Source organism: Eptesicus fuscus, chromosome 18 (assembly GCF_027574615.1).
Source record: "Eptesicus fuscus isolate TK198812 chromosome 18, DD_ASM_mEF_20220401, whole genome shotgun sequence".
Lineage (NCBI taxonomy): Eukaryota > Metazoa > Chordata > Mammalia > Chiroptera > Vespertilionidae > Eptesicus > Eptesicus fuscus.
Window position 1 is genome coordinate 16556813 of NC_072490.1, and position 24124 is coordinate 16580936.

The window sequence follows — 24124 nt, forward strand, 5'->3', positions numbered from 1 at the left end:
ATGTAGTAAAAGGTCATTTTAATTATTAATGTTGCCATTGTGCCAAAGGCTTTGACTACTAGGGGATAGAAGTATGATCTCTCTTTTTATTTTTGAACAACTTTTTTTTTTTTTTTATTGACTTTAGAAAGAGAAAGGAAGGGAGTGTGAGAGAGAGAAACATTGATCTGTTGCCAGGACTGGGGATCGAACCCAAAACCTGGGTATGTACCCTGACCAGGAATGGAACCCGCAACCTTTCTGGGATGACAGTCCAACCAACTGAGCCACACCAACCAAGGCCAATCTCTCTGAAACTAAAGAAAACAAGGGGTCGGGGGAAGGAGTATATCTATAACACTTTCAACAATAAAGATAAATTAAAAAAAGTAATTGCAGCATGAAAAAATGTTGATAGCTTTATAAGAATTTGGCATCTCAGGAGTTTTGGTTTAAAAAATGGCTCATTTTAGATAGATGATCTGTGCAGGCACTGGAGTCAGACAAAATGGAATTGAATCCTTGCACTTCCACTTTTGTGGGAGGTTCATTGACTTAAATTTTCTAAGCTTCATTTGTAAAATAAGGATAATAATACCTTATAGTTGATTAAATTGATAATGCCCCTGAATTGACAAAGAGCTTTGTTCTGACCTGACCAAAATCTTCTGTTCAAAATACATTGAGTAAAAATGAAAATAGGGGTAATATCCATAAGAATAATTATCAAGTTGTTCTATAAAGAGTAATCAGTTCCTTAGCTATTGACTGTATAAACTTAATTCAAAATGAGAATAATTTAAAAATATTTAAAAATTATTTTTATAATAGTAAATCTGAGGAATTAATTGCAACTTGATTGAAATGTACATACCTATTTTCAATATGCTTTACTGAGGTGCATTAATGGTGTAGTGTTAAGATAAATGAGAAAAATAATTCTATAGATTCATATTAACATTCTCATAAAATAGGAAGATGAGTACTTCTAGTTTGGATAAGTGTAAATATTAATATTTTACTGTCGTTAATAAGGACATAATTATATAGGAAGTTAGTTACTTTTTATTTAGTCACTATAAATAAATAAAATCAAGTAATAGTTGGTTTGTTGATAAATTTGGAGCTGTAGATAAAAATTATTTTTCTTTCCAAAGGAATTATTCCCTTATTTACTACTATACTAATATTAGTCTTAATCCAGATTATATTTTGAGGATTTGTGGATTTTTTTGTGTATACTCTTTAATTATTTTAGTAGGCAAACCTTTAAAGTACTTCAATGGAATTGGTACTCACTTATTTATTTACTTATTTATTGTCAAACAGACCAGAGAAAATTGTTTACTCAAATTCAAAACAATATAGAAGATGATAATTTTTAATGTAAAACACTCCATTCCTGAATTACTGTCTTACCCTAAGGAAGATGGGAAGTGATAACTTAGTAGGAAGTTAATTATGAATGCCTTTCTTAGTTCTGTGATTTGCTTTAGTCTGAGTAGAGTTGCCAACTTTTTTCAGTGATTGGGGTGGGAAGATGATGATAAGTGTTTTTGTGTTGATACTCAGTGACTTTTTTTTTTTATGATTGCTGAGATTTATGTGTGTATGTTGTTTATGTTTAAATGCCTATATTTTAATGTTTTCTTAGGTTTTTGTTTTTGTTACTGGGTCCAGCAGGCAAGGCACCACAGTACCATGAAATTGGAAGATCAATAGCCACTCTCATGACGGATGAGGTAATTAAATACCCTTTGAAGTGGACACTGATTATGAAGCATATACTATATAAAGTCCCCTTTGAAGTGGAATTTCAAATTCTTTTAGACATCAATAATGAAGCATATAATATTTATTAAATTATAGTTCTCTTTTATAACTATGCTTAAAAATTGACCTTGCTGTATGTAATATTTTTATTTCATATTCACTCTTTTTGTTAATTGAATTTATTGGGGTGATGTTGATAAATAAAATTATATAGGTTTCAGGTATCTCTCATATTCACTCTCTTCAACTATTTTGCCTTTGTTACGGTCTTCAGGATGATTCCGTCAGGATCAGTGGCTATTTCTTAGTGTTTTCTTTATTTTCTCCCCTACATTTGAAATTATTGATCACCTTCTAGAAATTACCGTACTTTCCGGCGTATAAGACGACTGGGCGTATAAGATTTTTCTGGGTTAAAAAGTCGTTTTATACGCCGGAAAATACGGTATATTGGACTATATTGATGAGATTAGATATAATGGATTAGATATATTGGACTACCATATTTTCCAGTGTATAAGACGACTTTTTAACCCAGGAAAATCTTATACACCCAGTCGTCTTATACGCCGGAAAATATGGTATCTTCATCCTGGATTTTAGGATATAATTTCTTTTGGGTTTCCTCGGGGCTTTGTCTTTTTCTCTTTTCCCCTTTTTTCTCTCTAGTTTCTTTCTTCCATTTGTGAACTTCACCTTTGACCATGACCTGTATTGATCAGGACTTCTCTGTCTTTTGGAGAGGCTCCAGCCATCTCTGCCATGTGTCCCTAAGGCAGTGGTTCTCAGTGGTCGCGACCCACAGGTTGAGAACCGCTGCTTTAGAGCCTGAGACCATCGGAAAACACAGATATTTACATTACGATTCATAACTAGCAAAATTACAGTTATGAAGTAGTAACGAAAATAATTTTATGGTTGGGGGTCACCACAACATGAGGAACTGTATTAAAGGGTCGTGGCATTAGAAAGGTTGAGAACCACTGCCCTAAGGTATCTGAAACCCCAAATATCTGAACCTGACCTCCTTTGTCTGTCCTGTCTCGAACAAATGGTCACCAGATTCTGTCGATTTTACCTCCTTAATATGTTTTGCATCTAATCTGCCACCTCCACTGTCATTTCTCTGGTTTACACTCTACCTTCTTCTCTTTGGTGATTGAAGTGGACTTTCCGAATCTTAGGATAGTCTCCTCTGCATTACCAATTACATGCAGATTTCAATATATCATTATCTTGATCCAGATATGTCAATGCCATCTTGTTATATACTTCTGTTTAAACCTAAAATCTTTGTCATTGTCTGAAGAGGGTCTGTCTGATCTGGCCTCTGCATACTTCTTGAAATTCATATCCTTCCCCATTTTGCCCTGGCCACATTAGTTTCCCTTTTATTCCTCAGATGTGTTATGTTCTTTTCTGCCTCTGGTCCTTTACAATGGTTATTCCCTTTGCCTGAGTTCTCTTCTACCATCTCTTCCCTCTGCATGGGTTTGTCCTTCATTTCATTCACATTTCTCCTACAGTGTTACCTCCGTAAGACTTTCCTTCACCTGTTTTATTTTTATCACAGCATTCATTTTTACCTGTAATTATGTATTTATGTAATTAACTTCTTTCACTATCTTTCTCCCTAGGGCTCTTGAGTACAGGGACCTTGCCTTATCTGTGTCCATTGCACTCTCCAAGTGTTTAGAATTGTGCCTGGCAAATAGTAGGCACCCAAGTAAACATAAGCGATCAAATAAATTATGTGTTTAAGTAAAGTTGTTTGTACATCCATGATTATTGGTTTAGGATATATGATATTTAATATCCTAGAAGTGGAAAGACATGCTGTAGTATTGTTTTATTCAGTAATTAATTGCTGAGTATTTGCCATGTAAAAATTTCTCTTTTTAAAAATTATTTTGCCTTAACACATCACTATTTTATTTTGTTTTATTGTTACTGGTAATTCATCTGATAATACTAAAAATGAATTATTTTTTATAGTTATTACCCAGGGTGGGATAAAAGATTAGGTAATTATCTTTATTGTATACTTATTCATGTTATTTGAAATGGATTTACATTGTATAGAACTTTCTTTCAACTTTAAAATTCTTTTACTCAGTGTTTTTTCCCCCCCTCCTTTAGATTTTTCATGATGTAGCTTATAAAGCAAAAGACAGAAATGACCTCTTATCTGGAATTGATGAGTTTTTAGATCAAGTAACTGTCCTACCTCCAGGAGAGTGGGATCCATCTATACGCATAGAGCCACCAAAAAGTGTTCCTTCTCAGGTAAGAGTCCACACAGTATTTGAGGTACCTTTACAACATTTAAACAAATACTGTATACATTTAAAAGAAATTTTTAAAATTAACTTCAGAGAGGAAGGGAGAGGGAGAGAGAGATAGAAACATCAATGATGAGAGAGAATCATCAGCTGCCTCCTGCACGCCCCCTACTGGGGATCAAACCCGCAACCCAGGCAGGTGCTCTTGACCAGAATTGAACCCGGGATCCTTCAGTCCGCAGGCTGACACTCTATCCACTGAGCCAAACCAGCCAGGGCTACTTTATACATTTTTAAAAATCAAAACTGTATACAACACTCAGAGAAGTTATACCCCAATATGTCCCCTTGATGTTCCTATCTCTGTACCATCTTCTGTGGGCCACCATTTGTTACTAGGTTTTTGTTTATCCTTCTAGTTTTTATTCAGTACAAAGAAATATGAACCTACAGTTTTATTTTTTTCCTCTTTCTACCAAAAGTTAATATACTTTGTGTACTGTTTGGCACCTTGCTGCTTTTTATATAACAACATATTTTGGTTATCTGATCATTAGAAATATTCCTTTCTCACCATTTTGTTGTATCCTGTTTATTGGATATATCATAGTTTATCCTATCCCTCGGCTTAAGATGTTTTCGGTATTTTGCTACAAATCACATCATGGTAGTGATATGCCATATTAGTCTTGGGCAGATAGAGCTGTAGGATAAATTTTCAGAAATAGGATTGCTGACTCTCATGGGAGTTATAATTTTAGTGGGTAATTAGCAGAATTTCTTCTTATCGGTGAACTATTTTGGACCCCCACAGTGAGGTATAAAAGTGCCTATGTCCCTGCAGCCTCACCAACACAGTATGTTGTCAAACTTTTGGATCTTTGTTAGTCTGAGAGAAATCTTTATCTTCCTCTATTGGGTATTTTAATGTGATTTTACTTTGCCGTTTTATAATTAGTGAGGTTGAATATCTCTGGATATATTTTGTTCATTGCCTTCCACCACTTTTTTTTTTTAACATTTGAATTGTTCATTGATCCTTTAGAGTTCATCATGGTATATTACGTGGAGTATGCACCCAACTTTATCTTTTTTTCTAAATTGCTGTTTGGTTGTCCCAATTTATTAAAAAGTGGATCTTTTTTTTTTTTAATTACTCGCATTTGATTGGTGATGCTGTCTTTCTCATTTACTAAATTTCCATTTGCGTTCAGGTCTTCTGTGGAGTTTCTTTTATCATTGGTGTATCTATTCATGGATCAATTCCACACTTACACTTTTGAGGCTTTTTGGGATATATTAATATCAGGAAGATCTAGATTCATTTTTGACTCCTCTTACTCTTGTTTTTCTGAATTTCTTGGGCTATATTTGGTTTATTTTTTAATGTAAGCTTTAAAATAAGTTTCCTATTTATAGAAAAGAACTGTTTAAAAGAAATGATGATAGTGGTTAAACTTGTAAATGAACTAAGGGAAATTGACATTTTTATAACACTGAATCTGTTCAAGAACATGGTATAGCTTTCCTTAGTTGTTTTCCGATTTCAAGTCAGTTTTTGTGTCATTAAAGAATGTTTTAAAGTTCTCCTTATCTATGCTTAAGCTTCTTGCTGAATGTATTCATTAGTATTTTATCTTTATTGTTTATATTGCAAATGAAGTCTCTGTTCTATTACATTGTCTGTTTGCTACTTTTATGTATATGAAGGCTATGTAACTGTATATTTCTTATATTGCTGTATATTTATGCTACCATTTTTCTTAATTCTTTTATTGTGTGTAGATTTTCAGTCATATCATCTGTGGTATTTTATTCTCTCCTTTTAAAAATTATATATCTCTGATATGTTTTCTGCTGTCTAAATGTATTGACTAAAATCTCTAATAGTGTTAGGTAGTAGTTGACTTGATAAGGGCATTTCTTAATTAGTTTCTAACTGTGGTCAGTGTTTCTCTCAATAAGTTACTGATATTGGGACCAAAAATAAACATTTTTATCAAGTTCAGAAAGTACCCTAATTTCTATTTCATGGAAAATTTTAATATAAATGGATGTTGAATTTTTAGCATCTCTGGAGACAATCATATGAACTTTTTTTAATCAATTATTATGGTAAATCATATTAATAAATTCTTTAATATGAATTCCAACTTTTGCATTGTTGGAATAAACCCAACCTGAACTCTAATGTGCTGGCAGTCTTTGTCTAGTACTTTATTTAAGTTGTTTGCATCTCTTTAAGTAGATTGGTCCATAGATTTTTGTGCAATCTTTGTTTTGGTATTATCATTATACTTGTTTTATAAAAACGTTTTAAATTTCCCTTTTTCTGTGTTCTTAAATCTTTAAATGGCTTGGAATTTTTTGGTTCTAAAAGTTGGAAGAATTCTTTTGTAAAGTTTTGTGAGCCTGAATATTTTGTTGTAAGGCTTCAACAACTTGCTTATTCTGTGGAAATTGCTTTGTGTAAGCTTTTTATTTATTCTAAGGTCAGTTTTAGTAAATTATTGTAACGATTTCCTTCTTTTCTGGTGTCAGTTTTGGGAAATTACGTTTTCCTAGTTTATTACCCATTTCATCAAGGTTTTAAATTTGTATAGGGTTGTACAGTATAGTCTATTTCTCTTTATAGATATGTGTATGTGTGTGTGTATAGATATAGACACACACATATCTATTTATTTATATATATATAAATAATTCCCCTCAGTTTGTGAAATTGTCTCCTTGTTGTGATTAGCTAATGGTTTATCATATTTTTCAAATAGAGCATCTTAAAAATATAATTTTAGTTTTTTTGAAATGTATTTTGTTTTCTAACTCAATTTCTGCATTTTAGTTGTTTTATTCCTTTCAGGAAAGATTTCCTTTTTTTTTTTTTTTTTTGGTTTTAACATTTCCTGAGCTAGATGCTTAATTCATTTTTCTTAATAAAATTATATTTGTTTTCCAGAAATTCAATGACTTTGTTTTTTTCCTTGAGCTAAGATGTAATTTAGATTTTGATATTTTCAAATGGTAATTTTATGTTTATAGATAAGTCTTTATACTCTATACATATTGAACATATAAACCAGGTAGTTTTATGTCCTCTAGAGTCTTTGAACCAGGGCATCTCCTGGGATGACCCCACCTACCCCACCTTTCTCTACCTCTCTCTCCCCCCTACTCCTTCTATCGCCCTCTCTCTTCCTCCTCCTCCTCCCTCTCCTCCTCCTTTTTCTCTATTTCTTTCTCGTTCTTTTAGGCCCAAGTAACGAATTAAAAACTCACTCCTTTCTTTTCAAGTGAGTGGGACAAGATCCTTTATCATGAAAATAGTACTCTTGAATTTGTAATAAAATATAATGGGATATTGATTTTTTATGCTTTTAATAACCCTTGTGCTATTTATATCTTAAGGGAAGTATTTTAGTAAAAGAAAACTTGCATTTATACTTTTCTTAATGTAAAGTACATTTTTAGTAGTTAATATGAGCAGTATTTTAAAAATTCTGGTTGGAGCAATGCTTTTATTGGCTATTTTTGTTCCTGTTGCTGAATAGCAATTTGAAATGGTGTGTATGAATGTGTTATTAAAGTATAAAATGGAGCAAGCTGAGCTTGAACTTAGAAATATTAATGGAAAAATATTGGCTTCTGTTCTAAAGTAGAGCTTATTTAAAGTAGAAGTTCATGTTAGGAAGCATCTTTTTCTAGGAGCACAATACACACAAATACACACACACACACACACACACACACACACACATCCAGTAAGAGATCTCATGTTCCCTCTGAATTGAAGATGCCATCTCAGCCTTCTTTAAAAAAATTCTGAAAGTGTTTTTTTTTTTTGTGTGTGTGTGTGTGAAATGCAGGAAAAGAGAAAGATTCCTGTATTTCCCAATGGATCTGCCCCCAGCTCGGGTGAGACTCATAAAGAGGCTGCTGATCATGCTGGGCCTGAGCTACAGAGGACTGGACGGTGGGTACAAATAGTGATACAATGTGGGTATCTTTTGAGACTAGGGTTTGAATTGATGAAAAAGACATAAAAAGTCTTTTTCTTTGCAAATATTTGAACCTAAACTTAAATGGAATTTTTTTATATTAAAAAAAATGCCTTATTGTATAGGTATGTGATGTTGAGGGAAATTAATATATATTTAAAGATAATTTTACTAGTATATACTTGGGTTCTGTATACCAAGCTTTAATTTATAATGAAAATATGCACCATGTTAAGAATGTTGCACAGTTACATAGTAAGTTAATTTACATTAATTTACAAAAAGGTTTTTAAATAAAGTGTGGAGTTCTATTATAATTCTCCTTATGAAATTAGAGAATTATGGGAACAGAAAGTAATTATAATCAATGTTTTTTTTGTGTGTGCATAGACTTAAAACTTTTAAAAGGGCATTATATCATACGATAATGTAAAATTAGACAAGTATAATTAATCCATAGTACTGATCTCTGGAAACCTAGTTAGAAAAATTGTTGAAGTTGTTCATTTTTGGAATAAAGAATATATTGCCAGGTGTAAACATTGCCTTAAAATATTTTGTAGAAGTAGAGAAATGTTATTTTACTTTTTATGTAGAAAAGCATGGGATATTGATACCTTTTGTCCACTGGTGGTCTCTGTAGAAGTAAATATTGAATCGTCAATATTTGTTTAAAAAGCTAGATATCTTATACAGATACACTATTAGGGATAGTAATGACATGCCTAAATAATACTACATAGGAAAAAAACACACAAATGGTATACTAAATATAAACTTTAGAGAAGCTTAAACTCACAATTAATCCATTGACTAATGTATTAGTCTCTGTGAAAATAATAGGGAATAATATTGTCTCCACACAAGAGGTGCTGGTCTGATACTAGCTATTGTTATTATTTCCTCAAATTTCAAATTGAGATAGGATTGACACATATGTAATACCTTAATCAATAAAGAAAAAAATTGAGATAGGATTAGTCACTGAGAAGTGCTAAGGCCCCATTGATCTCATGGTCAGTGATCTGAAAGCCTTATATAAGCTGTTAAATAACCAATTATTGATTTGATGGTATGATTTTATTTTTAGATTATCATTGGCACATTTATTGCAAGTTAATTCCCCTTGCTGTCAGATTACCTATAGGGTAACTTCTTCCACTTGTCAATGTGTGTTTAGGATCCATTTCACTATTAACTTAAAAAAAAAGTTAGAAGGGTAAAGCTTGCAACATCCAAAGCATAAGATTAATTTTTTTGGAGTGTTTTCTACAGTAGGGATTTGAATGATTATATATATTTTGAGTCACAAAATGTTTTTGAATTATCGATTTGTCACAAGTATTTATTAAATATTTACTATGTCCCAGGCAGTGTTCTAGACACGAGATGATGACACTGAATAAGAAAAAGTCTGCCCCTCAAAGAGCTTATATTTTAGTGGAATGCTTTCAAGTTAGCTGTATCCAAAAGTTTGATTTAAAAGAAACCACCCCATACATCGAAATGACACACACAGCTTTGATGTGCAAATATAGACTTTTATATTTATTAAAACTTCTTAGTACTATGTGCACTAGTTTGACTACAAATAAAGTAAATTGCATACACTGAAGTACTTTTTAGGCTTTTTTTCCTGGACCAGAAATATTTATACTATTAAATTGCTAATTTAAAACGTAATTGAAACTATTTAACTTACAACTGAGTGGCTCTAAGCACAGCATACTCTATTTATATTAAAGGGTATTTTGGGGGCTTATAATTTACATTATAATTGCCTTCCTGCTATTTCTGACACTTGCCTTTAAGATTTATAGTGTAGGTAATAATTATTAGAATTGCTTATGCATATTTTCATGAATGGGTTGTTAGGTTTTATTTACTTTTATTGTACATTTTCTTGCCCATTTGTGTCTGAAATTACATTTACTCATATAAAATCATTTGCCTGCAGTCTTTTCAGTATGTAGTCCATGAAATACAGATGTTTATGTCTCTTAACTTAATGAGATCGACCTTTCCTCTACCAGTGGGTTAGATTAAATGAGTATATCTTCTGTAATTTATACCATGATTTAAATAGGATATTAATTTTTGTTGACAAAACACTAGACACCAGCAGTTTTATGTAGCCCATAGTTTTAGTTTGCAATAGCTAGAATCCTCTAGTGTACAGTTTGACGAGTTTCATCTCACCTATTTAGGCTTTTTGGTGGTTTGATACTTGACATCAAAAGGAAAGCACCTTTTTTCTTGAGTGACTTCAAGGATGCATTAAGTCTGCAGTGCCTGGCCTCGATTCTTTTCCTATACTGTGCCTGTATGTCTCCTGTAATCACTTTTGGAGGGCTGCTTGGAGAAGCTACAGAAGGCAGAATAGTGAGTACAAAGATTGGTAGCGGCCAGGCTCTTAGCTCTTCAGAGGCAAGTGTCTGTGTGCATTTGTCTCACTATTCCTACTTTTATCCGAAGAGTCTACCCACAGCATGATTAACCTGTCCAAAAGCAGACTTCCCCCAAAGGTAATTGCTATGGAAAACATGGGGAAGCCATATGAACAGGAGAAGATGCACAGTTGAGGTAAAAAATAAAAATAAAATTTAAAGAAGAAGAAGAAGAAAAGATTATCCTGGCTTGCTGGATGAATGGTTTTATAAATTGAGTAAAAGGCTTGTGTTATCTGTCTGGGGGAGAAGGGTCTGGTGGGGGGAGTCCGCTTGACCTGAGTCCGGGTGGGTTGTGGGTGGAGGATTTTACCACTGGGGCTACGTCACATCCTGTAAGACATCATAGGATTAGGTACAGCCATGTGAGTGATATTAACTCATCAGCCCTGGCGGGTAGGCCCGGACTAGACTGTTTGGAAGAAGAGAATATAACTGTGGACAAATGATGGATTTTTGATGTGGTACTTGCTTTAATTTTGCTGTTAACTAAATTTGTGTGAAAGTAGTTAAAGCTTGTCATTGGAAAGTATACCTGAAACCTGCATCTGTAATTTGACATGACTGAAATGAAAGTTTTTATGGTCTTGTGTTTTTTGTTTTGATCTTGGTAATATTGTATTAGGGGCTGTGGGAGGCATAACTGAATAGTGCTTTGTAAAATCTTGAAGACAAGTTTTTGTTTATATATTTTTTAATGGCTTTTAAATGAGATGATTTGTAATTCTTAAGTGATTTTATTTAATTATATTTACTCTTGGGGAGAAAATTGACATATTTATTTATTTTTACAAATAAAAGGTTAAGAAATAGCCAAAGCTAAGTAGTGATATTTTTTAATTAAAGTATTTCATGAGCTGAACAGGAGATAAACCAGACAGTTGAAATTTCCTTTCAGCTCAGTTTATCTTCAGTTACTTAGATAATATTCCCTTACTCTGTAATCACTGCATTAAAGGTATGTAATTTTTTGTAAGTTGCTTCATGTGCTGACATGAGTTGCACATGTAACTCTGCTGTTCCCCATGGAATTGTGTCTCATCTGTTCCCGTCATGGAAATGCTGCTTTGCTTCTGGACTGTGACTGTCACTCTCAGCCTGCCCATCTCCTCCTGCCATCTAATGCTATGGGCTTGTGGTAGTGCTTTAGGCACCGGAGGAATATAGATGAGTGTAACGCGAGCATGTGTCTTCTGTCCTCCAGGATCCTAACCTAAGGGGAATAAAGACTAGATAGTATAATGTAGTTACCTTGTCCTGGATGCTGGGCCACGCAGGAGTCAGATCAAGGAAGAGCCATGGGAGTTGAAGTAATGGAAATGGAGAGCTCAGAGTGAGTTATGGAGGAAGGTGGTTTGGAAATGTGTTTGTTTTCAGATGCTTTATGGGAACTTCAAGTATAAAAGGAGATGGCAGGAGGAGGAGTTCCAGAGTTTGTAGTGGTCAGGGAGGAATGAGTAGATTGGGAGTGGTTCAGACAAGTGGGGCTTGAAACTGAGAATAGCTGGAGGTAATTTACAGGGAGAGCAGATGAGGAATGGAGGAGGGATGAGAACAGGAGGAAAATGACCCAGCATATCAGATACAGGCGCAGTCAGAGCTCAGGATGAAGTAATTTTGCAAAAACCAAAACAGGTTTTTGAGGAGGACAGACTAGCAGGGAGTGTTTAGTGTCATGCAGTGGGGAGGTCTGTGGGGAAGAGAAGGGTAGGGCTTTGGGTGGGCAGAACGGAAACTTCTGAATGTGGGGTGGGGACGGCAGGTAGCAGGGCTGTGACTTCTTTAGGGCAAGACCTGGTTCAGTTTGGGCATGAGCACAGAAAAAGTTTTAAAAATAGATCTGGGTAAAGGACCTAGTAAATGTGGCAGTAAGGGGTTGGGAGTGGTGAAAGGAAGGTCTTCATGTGGCCACTCTGCTTTTTCAATATCGCGTTGGGAGGGACACTGTAATCTTGTGCCTCTCTGTCCCTGTTAGCATTGCTTAATTTGCCATCTCTTTGCTTTTCTTCTCAATTTTTTTTTTCTATTTCTAGATACCATTTAATATGTAAATATGCATATTCTATTTTAACTAAGGATTTTATAATGGCTTAGCGGTGTCTTCTAGGACAAACTCCATCTACGGGCAAGAAAAATTCATTTTATACAATTAACAACTAGATGCCTAATATGAACACTTTTAAATTTTGCCAAAAGTCAAGTTTGTTTTTCTACTAAGAGTTAAATAATACTTGTACTGCATGTTATTCTTTTGTGATTTTAATTTTGGAAGGTGCTGTTTATTGCTGGCAATGAGAATTGCTACCATTTGTTGAGTACATTCTGTAAGGCTAGATGCTAGACTTGCTAGGTGTTTCCCAAAGTTCTCCTGGCTAAAATCACCCCCATTCAAAAATGAGAGAAGTTGGGCTCAAAAGTTTTAGGTGTGCCCATGGCTTAACACCTAGCAGGAACCAGTCTTAACGCTTCAAATCTGGTTCTCAAGCCCTGCTCTTGGCCTGATGTCATTCTGTCTCCAGTCCCTGGGGGGGTTGTTTCTCATAAGCTGCTTCTCCTTGTCTTTACTTACCGATGGTGGGGTTTTCCTTTCTTGATAGTGCACTCCAGTCCATCTTGATCTTTGTGAATGGTAAACTGTCCTTTTCCTTCTGATCCCTTCCCTTTGTCTAGTGGCCTACCCTAACCCCCTTACTACTTAATAATGTAAAGGTTGAATGTAATGTTGGTAGTGGTCTAAAATTGGCTACTAGTTTTGATTTAAAATTTCTCTGAGTCTTTTCATTTTATTTTCTGTTACCAAACTTTAATAATAGTAAGATACTTTCTCATTTATGATTGCTGTCAGTTTTATAAAGAGATTTTCCCATCTATTTTATTTATGTTAAGCATTTCATTTTTGGTATCTGTTGTTTAAGTCTATCATATTAGATTACTTTCTTTAAAATGTGTGAAAATTGGTCTTGAGAAATCAATGGGAGAACAGTAGTATCACATGTTAATTTCTTATCTGTTTGAAGGAGTCTTTTTTCTAACAGGATATTGAGTATTTAATATGTTTTCTTTTTTTAAATGAACTATTTCAGACATACAAAAATATTCAAAATAATATATATATCTTTGTACTCACCACAGGCTTAAGAATAAAACATCTGTAGATAGAATTGAGGCTTCTGTCTTCCATTTATTCCTCCCTCCTTGACTCTCACAGTTTTGAATTAAGGTTGATTGCAAATGTTCACTTTTAATATGCAAAAACAAAGCAATTTTCTCTTTGTATTTAAAGTGTATCTTTCATTTTCTGTATTTAAAATACAAATTTGAAATTCAAAGTTGTGTTTGCTTTATATTTTTATTTGATTCATATTTTTTATTTTCTAGATGTCTTATATGTATTATCGTATGTTAGAGATATATTTATGATGTGTTGCTTTTATTCGTTTCTTTTTTCCTTAAACAGAGTGCAATAGAGTCTCTTTTTGGAGCATCATTAACTGGGATTGCCTATTCGTTGTTTGCTGGGCAACCTCTAACAATATTGGGGAGTACAGGTCCAGTTTTAGTGTTTGAAAAAATTTTATTTAAATTCTGCAGGTACGTAATAGTTATCGATTTGTTACATGTGTTTGAGTATGTGTGTAATTGTATATTGCATTGTTTTTTTTTAACTTTAGGTAAAAGTACATTGTATATTTAATATAGCTGAAAAAGAAGATCTGATCAATATGTATATTTTTAATATTTTTTTGTTACTGTGTGGTTGACCCTGCTCTGGCCTCTGTCATCATCTCTACCCCAATCACCTTGAGTAGAAAAATCGATGGATTTGAGTACTGATAAGCAAATCACTTAAAGGGCAACAAAAATTCTTTGTGTTAGAAAATTTCAACTCAGAACGTGTTAGTCTGAATTGTTTATTAGATGGTATATTGGACTTACAAAAAAAGTTTAGGAAGGTGGATCTTGAGGGCTCAAGCTGACTTTATCCCTTGGGCCTGTTCCACAGAGGGAATTGACACAGTCGAGGGAGATGCCCGTTTCCACTGGCAGGGCTGACAGTGTGGGAACCAGTGCAGGGTGCTTTGTCTGGTAGACTCGGAATTCGATATTGCTAGTCCTGTTCCTTTTGTGAGATAAACGCAACTGAATATTTTAGCCTGGAGCAACCTGATGCTATTAAATATTTGATCCTCTAACTCCTCTTACTCTGATTCTTTTTTCACTGAACAAACTGATTCTGATCCTGATCTAGCACACAATATAGACTAATAGAGGATGCAATTACCTATAGTAATTTCTCAATTAAATTGAATTAAAAATTGAAGTCACTTTCTCTGGAGATACTGGTGGTAGAGGAGATGGTGGTGGTGATGGCGGTGATGGTGGGGCAGCAATGTGATAACTATGTTGACACTAGAGCATCCGGGTCTTATGAGAGAGTCACGTTCCGTTGTTCTACAGACAGTTTGTCTGTCGTTGACTCCTCATAACTGACTTCTGAAGTGAGGTCTTTTTTTTTTTTTTGAAATGTTTATTGCCTAGCAGATTTTCACTGTAAATCTTTTATGTAAGTAAAATATGACCATTAAGTATGTTAATAAGAAGCTAGTCTTCTGTTGAAGCAGAAAAACACACACAGCTTCCTTTAGTCATCATTTTGTTGTTCTATGATTTATAACTCTTATGTTGTTTTACTGTTCTTATTGCTTGTGATGACAATTTTAAGTATAAATACTGTTCCATTAGTTTGTGTTGATCGTGTTCACATTTTTCTTTTTAAACAGAGATTACCAGCTTTCCTATTTGTCTTTAAGAACCAGTATTGGTCTGTGGACTTCTTTCTTGTGCATTGTTTTGGTTGCCACAGATGCAAGCAGCCTTGTGTGTTATATTACTCGGTTTACAGAGGAGGCTTTTGCAGCTCTCATTTGCATCATATTCATCTACGAGGCTTTGGAGAAGCTCTTTCATTTAGGAGAAATATATGCATTTAATATGCACAACAATTTAGATGAACTGACCAGCTACTCGTAAGTGTCTCTGATTCCCTCTAATATTAAAATGTATTTTTTTGCAGAGATGTCTGAGCCTAAGAATGGACTTTTTTTGTGATGTGATGCTCACTGTATCAAGCTGAAATGACCCAACTAGCCATGTGAAGGTTGACTTGTTTGTTACAGATGAGATTTTACCAAAGCACTCAGAGGACATAAATCCAGTTGAACAGATTCACTTATTTTTATTCTGTAAATGTGATTCTGCATTTGATTGACTTACATGGAGAAATGTGGTTATCAACAAACAACAAGAACAGAACTTCCTTCCTACCTTCCTAAGGCCCAAATCCCTGTACTCTTCCAACTCCTTCTATATGTCTCCTCCATACTCCTTCCTTGCCTGCCTTGCAAACTCTCAACTTTGATGGTCAGAGTAGGGAGGGCTATGAAAATTCCTTTAAGACAAGCATGTCAAGCTCAAAGACTAACACGAGCCAGATAAACAAGGTTTAAGTTTATGTGGGCTGCAAAAGAACAAAAGCTTCAATTTTCATAGAAAAGTAGGTTTATTTCGATAGAGACATGCTGAATTCAAAGGGCTGAAAAAAATGAGTAATCATTAACATAAAATAATAGAACACTTTAATAAAAATTAATATTTTTTCTTGAACATTAACTTACCAGACACTGAATAACTGCACAGATTAGTAAGCATAACCCTAATAAACCTATTTTTCTTGTTCTCTGAAAGCGAAATATTTCCTGTTGCGCACATCAAACAAGTCAGTCCCAAGACTAATGACGCGGCAATTGGCTGCTAAAATATTCGCTGCTAGTATTAGTGGAGAGAATGGTGCGTCTGTGCCTAAGGTGCATAAGGGAGATGAATGCAACACGATTATAGTAATCAGTCATTAGTGAACGTCGTAGTTCGTTATTAATAATTATGTATAACAGGATATTGTAAAAATTAAGTTAGGAAATTTTTATTAAAACGTTTCTTACATGCTGTTATTATATTGGCTGGGCCGCAAAAAATATTCTTTGTGGGCCTCGAGTTTGACATGTTTGCTTTAAGACATTGACCTGTTTGAAAATATTAGTGACACTTTGATGCCGAATCTATTTTGTGCTATCTTGTTTGCTCTTAAACTATTTAATTTTTTTAAATGTTATTTTGTTTGTTTGTTTGTTTCCTTTATTTTTCTGCTCCTTTGACCTCTTTGAAGCATGGTTTTTAGAGCGATGCTTCCTTCTGGTTAACTGAGTAATCACCGTGAGCATCATATATGTTCAGTTAACATTCTGTGGGCACATGCTACGAATGTTGCATAATTTGTGTCATAGTGTTCCTTAACTATTCATATGTATGTAGAAACTGAGGCTCTTGGAGATTAAAATTTGTCTTGGGTCAAACAGCTAGTATATAAGAGATCCTGGATTGAATCCAAACTCCAGCCTCTTGCCTCTCCTCAAACAGCTCATAATTTAATTGGGAATATTCCTGTTTGTTTTCAAGTTTTAAATTCACGTTAGGGATTTCTTTGCTTGTGTGTGTGTGTGTGTGTGTGTGTGTGTGTGTGTGTTTGTGTTTGTGTTTAATACCATTTCTTTTAGGTGGTTGAGTTAGTTCTGGATATGAACTAAAATTATGATCTTCTAATGACTGATCTAAGCTTGTCCTGATGGAAAACTGAATGGGCCTTAAGGTCAATAAAGGATGAGTAGGTAGGGCTTGTCAGAGTACAAGGAATTACTGGGGGTATAACTTTTATTGGGATTCTGTGCATGATGTGTGTGTGGGGATTAAGTACATGAGATTTAGTGGAGAGTAAACTTGCTAAATATGGTAATACCTTCTCAGATTTTTAAAGAAATTAGTATCCCCTCCCAAAGAGATATGTCTAACTAGTTTCATTAAGTAACATCTCACTGTTATTTGTACTACTTATGCTTTATTTATGTAAGCCAAACCTCATTCCATTCTATTGTTCCTGATGTGTTTTCATTTTCCTCTTATTCATGCTTTGCAACATGGAAAAATGAGGAAGTCAAAAGCTACACTTTGTGGGATCAATTTAATAAAATGTAAACATGAAATACAGGATCCTAAAAATTTTACCCTATTCTAATTTCTCAGATGTGTATGTATTGAACCTCCTAACCCTAGCAACGAAACTCTGAAGGTGTGGACGGAAAATAATATAACAGCACATGATATTTCCTGGGGGAATCTCACTGTTTCTGTGAGTATATTATAAACTAAAGGATTTTGCAACTATTAATCTAGTTCTTTAGCTTTTTCTGAGTAGACCTACATTTTCTTCTTGATTGATTTATATAGTATGTTTTCAAAACATAGTGTTAGGTTGACCAAGTAGGAGTTACCACATTTTTATGTATCATGCCCTAAAAAAGTATAGGCTGAAACAAATGAAGTTGGTATAGGGAAAAAAAAGACAGAATATATTTGACTTCCAAGTTATAATTATTAAAAATATGTTAATATACTTTTTTTCTAATTCCACTTAGATTCATAAATTCAAAGGAAGTATATACTAGGTCTGTGGTTACACATAGAGTTGACAGTTACAACAGCTCATATCCACTTGTCCTGCCTTCTGTTTTTTGGCTCATCTGCTTTATGAACAACTTAGTTAGAAGACCACAGATGTTCTGCTAATGTCCTGAATGTCAAACCATAACATCTCTGAACTCAGAATGTGTCTTAACAATTGATGGTGTGTTAGTAAAAGTTGAGTTGGAAGTCTTTTTTTCCTTTCTGAATGATACATAAAATTGATGGTGTGTCTTACAATCAGTAGCATCTTAGAGTCTGTGAAATTCATTAATACTTTATTGGATATCTGAGAATCCCCTTCAATCCCTCCTTTTCTATTTTTTTCTCTTTTTCCAGGAATGTAAAACCTTTCACGGTGTATTTGTAGGATCAGCTTGTGGTCATCATGGGCCTTATATTCCAGATGTGCTCTTTTGGTGTGTTATCTTGTTTTTCACAACATTTTTTTTGTCCTCATTCCTCAAGCAATTCAAGACCAAGCGCTATTTTCCTACTAAGGTAATTGGGGTATAATTTTGGAGTTCTGGTAATATATTGTTTGGGGGTTAATACTTTTTTATCAAATGGTTTAAAAGAAATTATTCATAGTAAAAATGTATATTATGCGTCTGAGCTAGCAGTAGGAAAACAACGGTACTTTGAGAGATGATAGGTTAGTTGTGAAATGTGTTTCCTATCTTTTGGGAAAAAATAATAGATATAAATGTATTTCACTGACACATTGTCACTAATTAAAACCTTCACACTTTCTAGTGGCATATTTTAATCTGAACGATATGAATTATTTATAAAGGATACATACTATATCTGCATTTATATTAACGTAATTCTTTTAACATAGGTGCGATCGACAATCAGTGACTTTGCTATATTTCTCACGATAGTAATAATGGTCCTAATTGACTACCTTGTAGGAGTTCCTTCTCCTAAACTTCACGTTCCTGAAAAATTCGAGGTAAGGATTAAAACACTTGGCTATTTGTTACTTAGGCATACCAAACTACTTTAAACTGTGTAGGTAGTTATTTTTAAACTGTGCATAATCTCTCCCAAGAGCTGATCCTTGAAAGGAAACATTTTATTTCCCACATATATAAAAAGAATGACAAGATGCAAAGCTGCAAGTGAACCTGTTTAGGAAATAAGCAAGTAGGTATCAAAGCTAGTCCATTCTGGAGAATGAATGAAAATATCCATGGTGAAGAGTTGAGAGACATTAAAAAAATGTGACCCTGTTCTCATAGCTGGAGTTCATGATGTTCTTTCCAGGCAAAAGAAACCTTCTTATTCCCTTTTAAAGAACTAAATCAAACTTGAATTTTTGAGTAGCAAGGACATTCTTGTTAAGTTTCTAGAAGGATAGTGTATCTGACAGGAGAGAATCTAATGTTCTCCCATAAGAAAAAGGACACTCATTGTGAACATCCATGAACCCTTGGTTTTCATTAGCAAACACTAGTTCTTTTGTGTACAATATACTGTATGCATAATATAGCACCTAAAAATATTTTCCCATCTAAGTTAGTGGTGGCAGCTTTTGAATAATTTCTGGAGTTTATTCTTAGAGTCAAGTATTTGTGTTACTGCTTGTATTTACATTTAGCAGATTAGATGACTTCTTTCAGAAGCGGAAGGTTTAAAGGTGATTAGGAATAAGGAATATAATGAAGATGATTTTAGTCTGTTTTATCTTTCACTGGGATAAAAAGAAATAACATTATTTTTAAAACCAGCGATCTCCAAAGTAGAGGGCATAGGTAGAAAATGATCCACCAAGATTATTTAGAGGTTCAGTTTATATCTTTATCTAAAAATAAGAAAAATTAAGCCTTATACTATTTACTACATAAATTTTACTCTATGGATAACCAAACATTAGTAACATAACAGGTAAATGAATGTAGAACCATTGGGTATATGTGCTCACTTTTATTTATAAAAACTTTTGATATGTTTGATACGTTTTGTATAATTTAAAAAGTTTGGAGACCTTTGTTTAAAAGCATAGATTTTTGAGCCACTAAAGATTTTAGGCCAGGAAGAGGTGGCTATATGAAAGTCATTCTATTTTTACCAAATCATACAAATAAATGAAACTCTAAATTAATATTGGTTCAAAATATTGATGTATTTTCTTGTAGTCATAGCCCCATTTCCTGATTCAGATTCCTAAATATATCCTTGTTATTCATTTATTGATCTAGCTTTCAAGTAGGAGACTGATTTCCAGGGGCATAAAATACACTTGGGGAAACAGTTTAAGGAACTCTTAATGTAAACATTATATAGATAAAATATTTTACACATGTGCAATATTGAATGTGAAGCAGTTTAATAAATAGCAGTGTGGGAACATTTGAATACCTGAATTAGAAAATATTAAATTTCCTTTTCGTGTTGACAAATGTTTTCAAGAAGAAAAAACAGGCTTAATATGAAGTCTAGGTAATGAAAATGTGTAGATTTTAATACAATCAATATCCTTCAAGAATATTAAACTCTCTTACGATCTTTTAAATTTTTTTGCTATAAAACAAATTTTCCATTATAGCGTTGAAATTATTAGCATCTGATAAAGTAAAGTGCCAGATTTTTGTGAGTAGATGCTTTGAAAAATAGTGTCCTGAGGTCCAATTCTTAGTACTGACTGTGCCAAGATCACTAGTCTGCAGGATCTCTAAAGCAGTTTAGTTTAGGAGTTGATCTAGTAGGTAGATTGATTTTACATTTTATGAGATAGGTAGGAGCATGTCGAAATGACACCGCTTTACTTGTCTGTTCCTGCATCGCAAACCTCCCAAAACATAATGCCTTTAAGCAATCACCCTTCATTTGTTCATAAATCTGTGCTACTGGGACTAGGTTAGCTGGTCTCTTGTTAGTAATATTTCGTATGGCCACAGAAATCTGTTGCCTCGATGAGGGGCAGAGTGACCTCCACATGCCTGGGACTTCAGATAGCTGAAACAGCTCGGGTGGTTGCCTCCTGTCCCTCTCTCACCACATCGTGTCACATCCTGAAGAAAGCTTATCCAGGCGCACTCAGGGATCCAGGAGGGTTAGAAAAGAAGCTGCAAAGGTCCTTTCAGACCGAGACTCAAGACACTGCACAATGTCACGTTGGCCTTATTCCGTTGGTTAAAGTAAACCTGAAGTTCGGCCCAGATTCAAGGGGAGGAAATAGACTCCACCTCTGCATGGAAAGAGTCGGACGTGGGGCCCGAGTCTAGGGATGGGAAAAATCCTTGTGGCTATCTTTGCAAATAATTCACTGTATATACCAAGATTTAATCGAGTTCTTTCTGATCCCTTGGGCATTTCTTGGAATAGACACAGTCTATGCTGTGGGAATTTTGTGCAGTAGAAGAAGGAAACTTTTTTCTTTTTAAATTTATTTATTTATTTTTAACAGCCTACTGATCCAAATAGGGGCTGGATTATAGACCCATTGGGAGAAAATCCTTGGTGGACCTTATTAATAGCTGCTGTTCCAGCTCTGCTTTGCACCATTCTCATCTTTATGGATCAACAAATTACAGCTGTAATCATAAACAGAAAGGAGCACAAATTGAAGGTAATGTTAAATTTTATCTCAAAGTATTGTAATTTCTTGAAGACTTTGGAGTGTTTTTGTAATGAGACTAGAACTTGAAAAGATGTATAGTGAAAACGAATTCATTCTCTCTTTATGAGTAGTATAGAATTTTAACCTGAAAGAAAAATGTAGACTTATACATGTTCATGTCCATTTCACTTTCCAGAAAGGAGCTGGCTATCACCTTGACTTGTTCGTGGTCGGAGTTATGTTGGGAGTGTGCTCTGTCATGGGACTTCCATGGTTTGTGGCTGCAACAGTGTTGTCAATAAGTCATGTCAACAGCTTAAAACTTGAATCTGAATGTTCTGCTCCAGGGGAACAACCCAAATTTTTGGGAATTCGTGAACAGCGCGTCACAGGGCTAGTGATTTTCATTCTAATGGGCCTGTCTGTGTTTATGACGTCAGTACTGAAGGTAACATCCCTTTATGGCAAATGTTTTAAAATAGTCTTTATTGTAAAATTTATGCCTGGTATTATGAAAATGAAACATTAAAGTATCTAAAATTAGTTTTATTTCCTAGACTTTACCTGGAAAGTAATATTTTTGGCATGGTGTTTAGAATAATAGGCATTTCAGTATTAGATGTATTCATTGAAAAAATAATTTTAAAAGGATAGAATTAAAATGAAAGACTATAGAGTTTTGGAAGGAATTAATCCATGACTTATGATTTAAAAGAAGAATACAGTCAGAGGATGTTAAAAGCATAAATAGAAAAAGAAATATTGAAAAATGGATGAAACTGAGTTATTTGACCAAAATATAAAAATAATATTGCTATTAATTAAATTAATGCATTTTCCTAATAAACTAAATGAAAGAAAAGTAGTAGTAGCAAGCACTTAGTAGAAAAATATGAACAGTTAATAATATAAATGAATTATGTAAGAATTTATACTTTGTCTAACATCTTTAGTCACATCTGCTTATTGCCATACACATCCTATTGAATCTCGTTGATTTAAAAAGATAACGATAACCATAGCAAACACAGCTAAATACCTAATCTGAAATTTTCTATCTGTCCTGGAAGAGCTCAGCTTCATTTTTCCCTTGGTTGCTGTAGTTATTTTTGTTGTAAATAAAATTACTAAGAGTTGTATACCATTTATAAACTAGGATACAAGCTTAGAGTACATAAATGTGTGTATGCTATATAGTAACAAAAAAATTGTTAGTTAAATACTAGAATTCTTCGGCCTCTTTTCATGCACTTTCTAACAGCCTATTGACTCATCAAGTATTTGTTGAGTACTTACTGTTCTGAGCACTGGGGAAGCAACAGGATGCATTGTTGTCTCCTTTTAAGAACTTACCAGTCTAGTTGGTGAAAGATGGTAAATGGGCCATTACTGCGCAGTGGTGAATTATTGTTGGAAGTGCTTGGGACAGAAGGAGAAATATGTGGTCTATGAGGATGCCATTCTCTATTGATGAAGGCGCCCTTTAATTTCTTAAAGTTAAAAAATTTTAAAGTATTTCCCTAACTGGTTTGGCCAGTGGATAGAGCGTCGACCTGCAGACTAAAGGGTCCCAGGTTCAATTCCCGTCAAGGGCATGTACCTTGGTTGTGGGCACATCCCCAGTAGGGGGTGTGCAGGAGGCAGCTGATCAATGTTTCTCTCATCGAAGTTTCTAACTTCTATCCCTCTCCCTTCCTCTCTGTAAAAAATCAATTAAAAATATATTTAAAAAAAATTTTAAGTATTGACTGCTTATAGGCAGAGCAAGTTAAGTAGAATATCAAGAAAGCTCTAGCCGAAACCGGTTTGGCTCAGTGGATAGAGCGTCGGTCTGCGGACTGAAAGGTCCCAGGTTCGATTCCGGTCAAGGGCATGTACCTTGGTTGCGGGCACATCCCCGGTAGGGGGTGTGCAGGAGGCAGCTGGTCGATGTTTCTCTCCCATCGATGTTTCTAGCTTTCTATCCCTCTCCTTTCCTCTCTGTAAAAAAAAAAAAATCAATAAAAAAAAAAAAAAAGAAAGCTCTAAAATGAAAAGCTAGTCCTGCTATTTTTCCTCATTTTCTGAAAGGAACTATCCAGAGGTAAACTCATTTTACTTTTTTGTCTTTTGAGTTATTTTGGCTATTACCACCTTTATAGTTTTTTATACTTTCATAATCTTATTTTTTACTTTATTATCTTTAGACTGGATATCTTTATCAAAGACTGTGATTTCCAAAGTCTAGCTCAAGGGTATCTGGGAGTTCCTGACACCCTGTCAGGGATTGCCAGATCCTTTCCTTTCCAATCATGTAACTGTATGAGGCTGAATTTTCTTCATCTGCTTCAGCCAGAGCGACATATTGCAGCAGATTGAACGTACATACAGATATGAGAACTTAGTGGTCTCTCTTAAGCCACCCACTACAGAGATTTTAAAGAAATACAAAACAATGCTACTCTTCTTAATTTTTTTTGGAAATTATAGTTTTCCATAAAAATGTCCTTTATATTAATTTGTAATGGG

At 34.3% G+C, this 24124-nt stretch overlaps 1 protein-coding gene across 1 annotated transcript in view; it reads left to right on the forward strand.

The window, feature by feature from the left end:
• Positions 1-24124, forward strand: part of SLC4A7 (solute carrier family 4 member 7) — an 89497-nt gene that overhangs the window by 51152 nt on the left and 14221 nt on the right. The window contains exons 10-20 of the mRNA XM_054708095.1: positions 1634-1721; positions 3892-4038; positions 7898-8004; positions 10237-10411; positions 13934-14067; positions 15258-15503; positions 17611-17716; positions 18388-18549; positions 18893-19006; positions 21464-21625; positions 21813-22064. Of these exons, the coding sequence (XP_054564070.1) occupies positions 1634-1721; positions 3892-4038; positions 7898-8004; positions 10237-10411; positions 13934-14067; positions 15258-15503; positions 17611-17716; positions 18388-18549; positions 18893-19006; positions 21464-21625; positions 21813-22064 (1693 nt within the window). The remainder of the gene's footprint in view (positions 1-1633; positions 1722-3891; positions 4039-7897; positions 8005-10236; positions 10412-13933; positions 14068-15257; positions 15504-17610; positions 17717-18387; positions 18550-18892; positions 19007-21463; positions 21626-21812; positions 22065-24124) is intronic.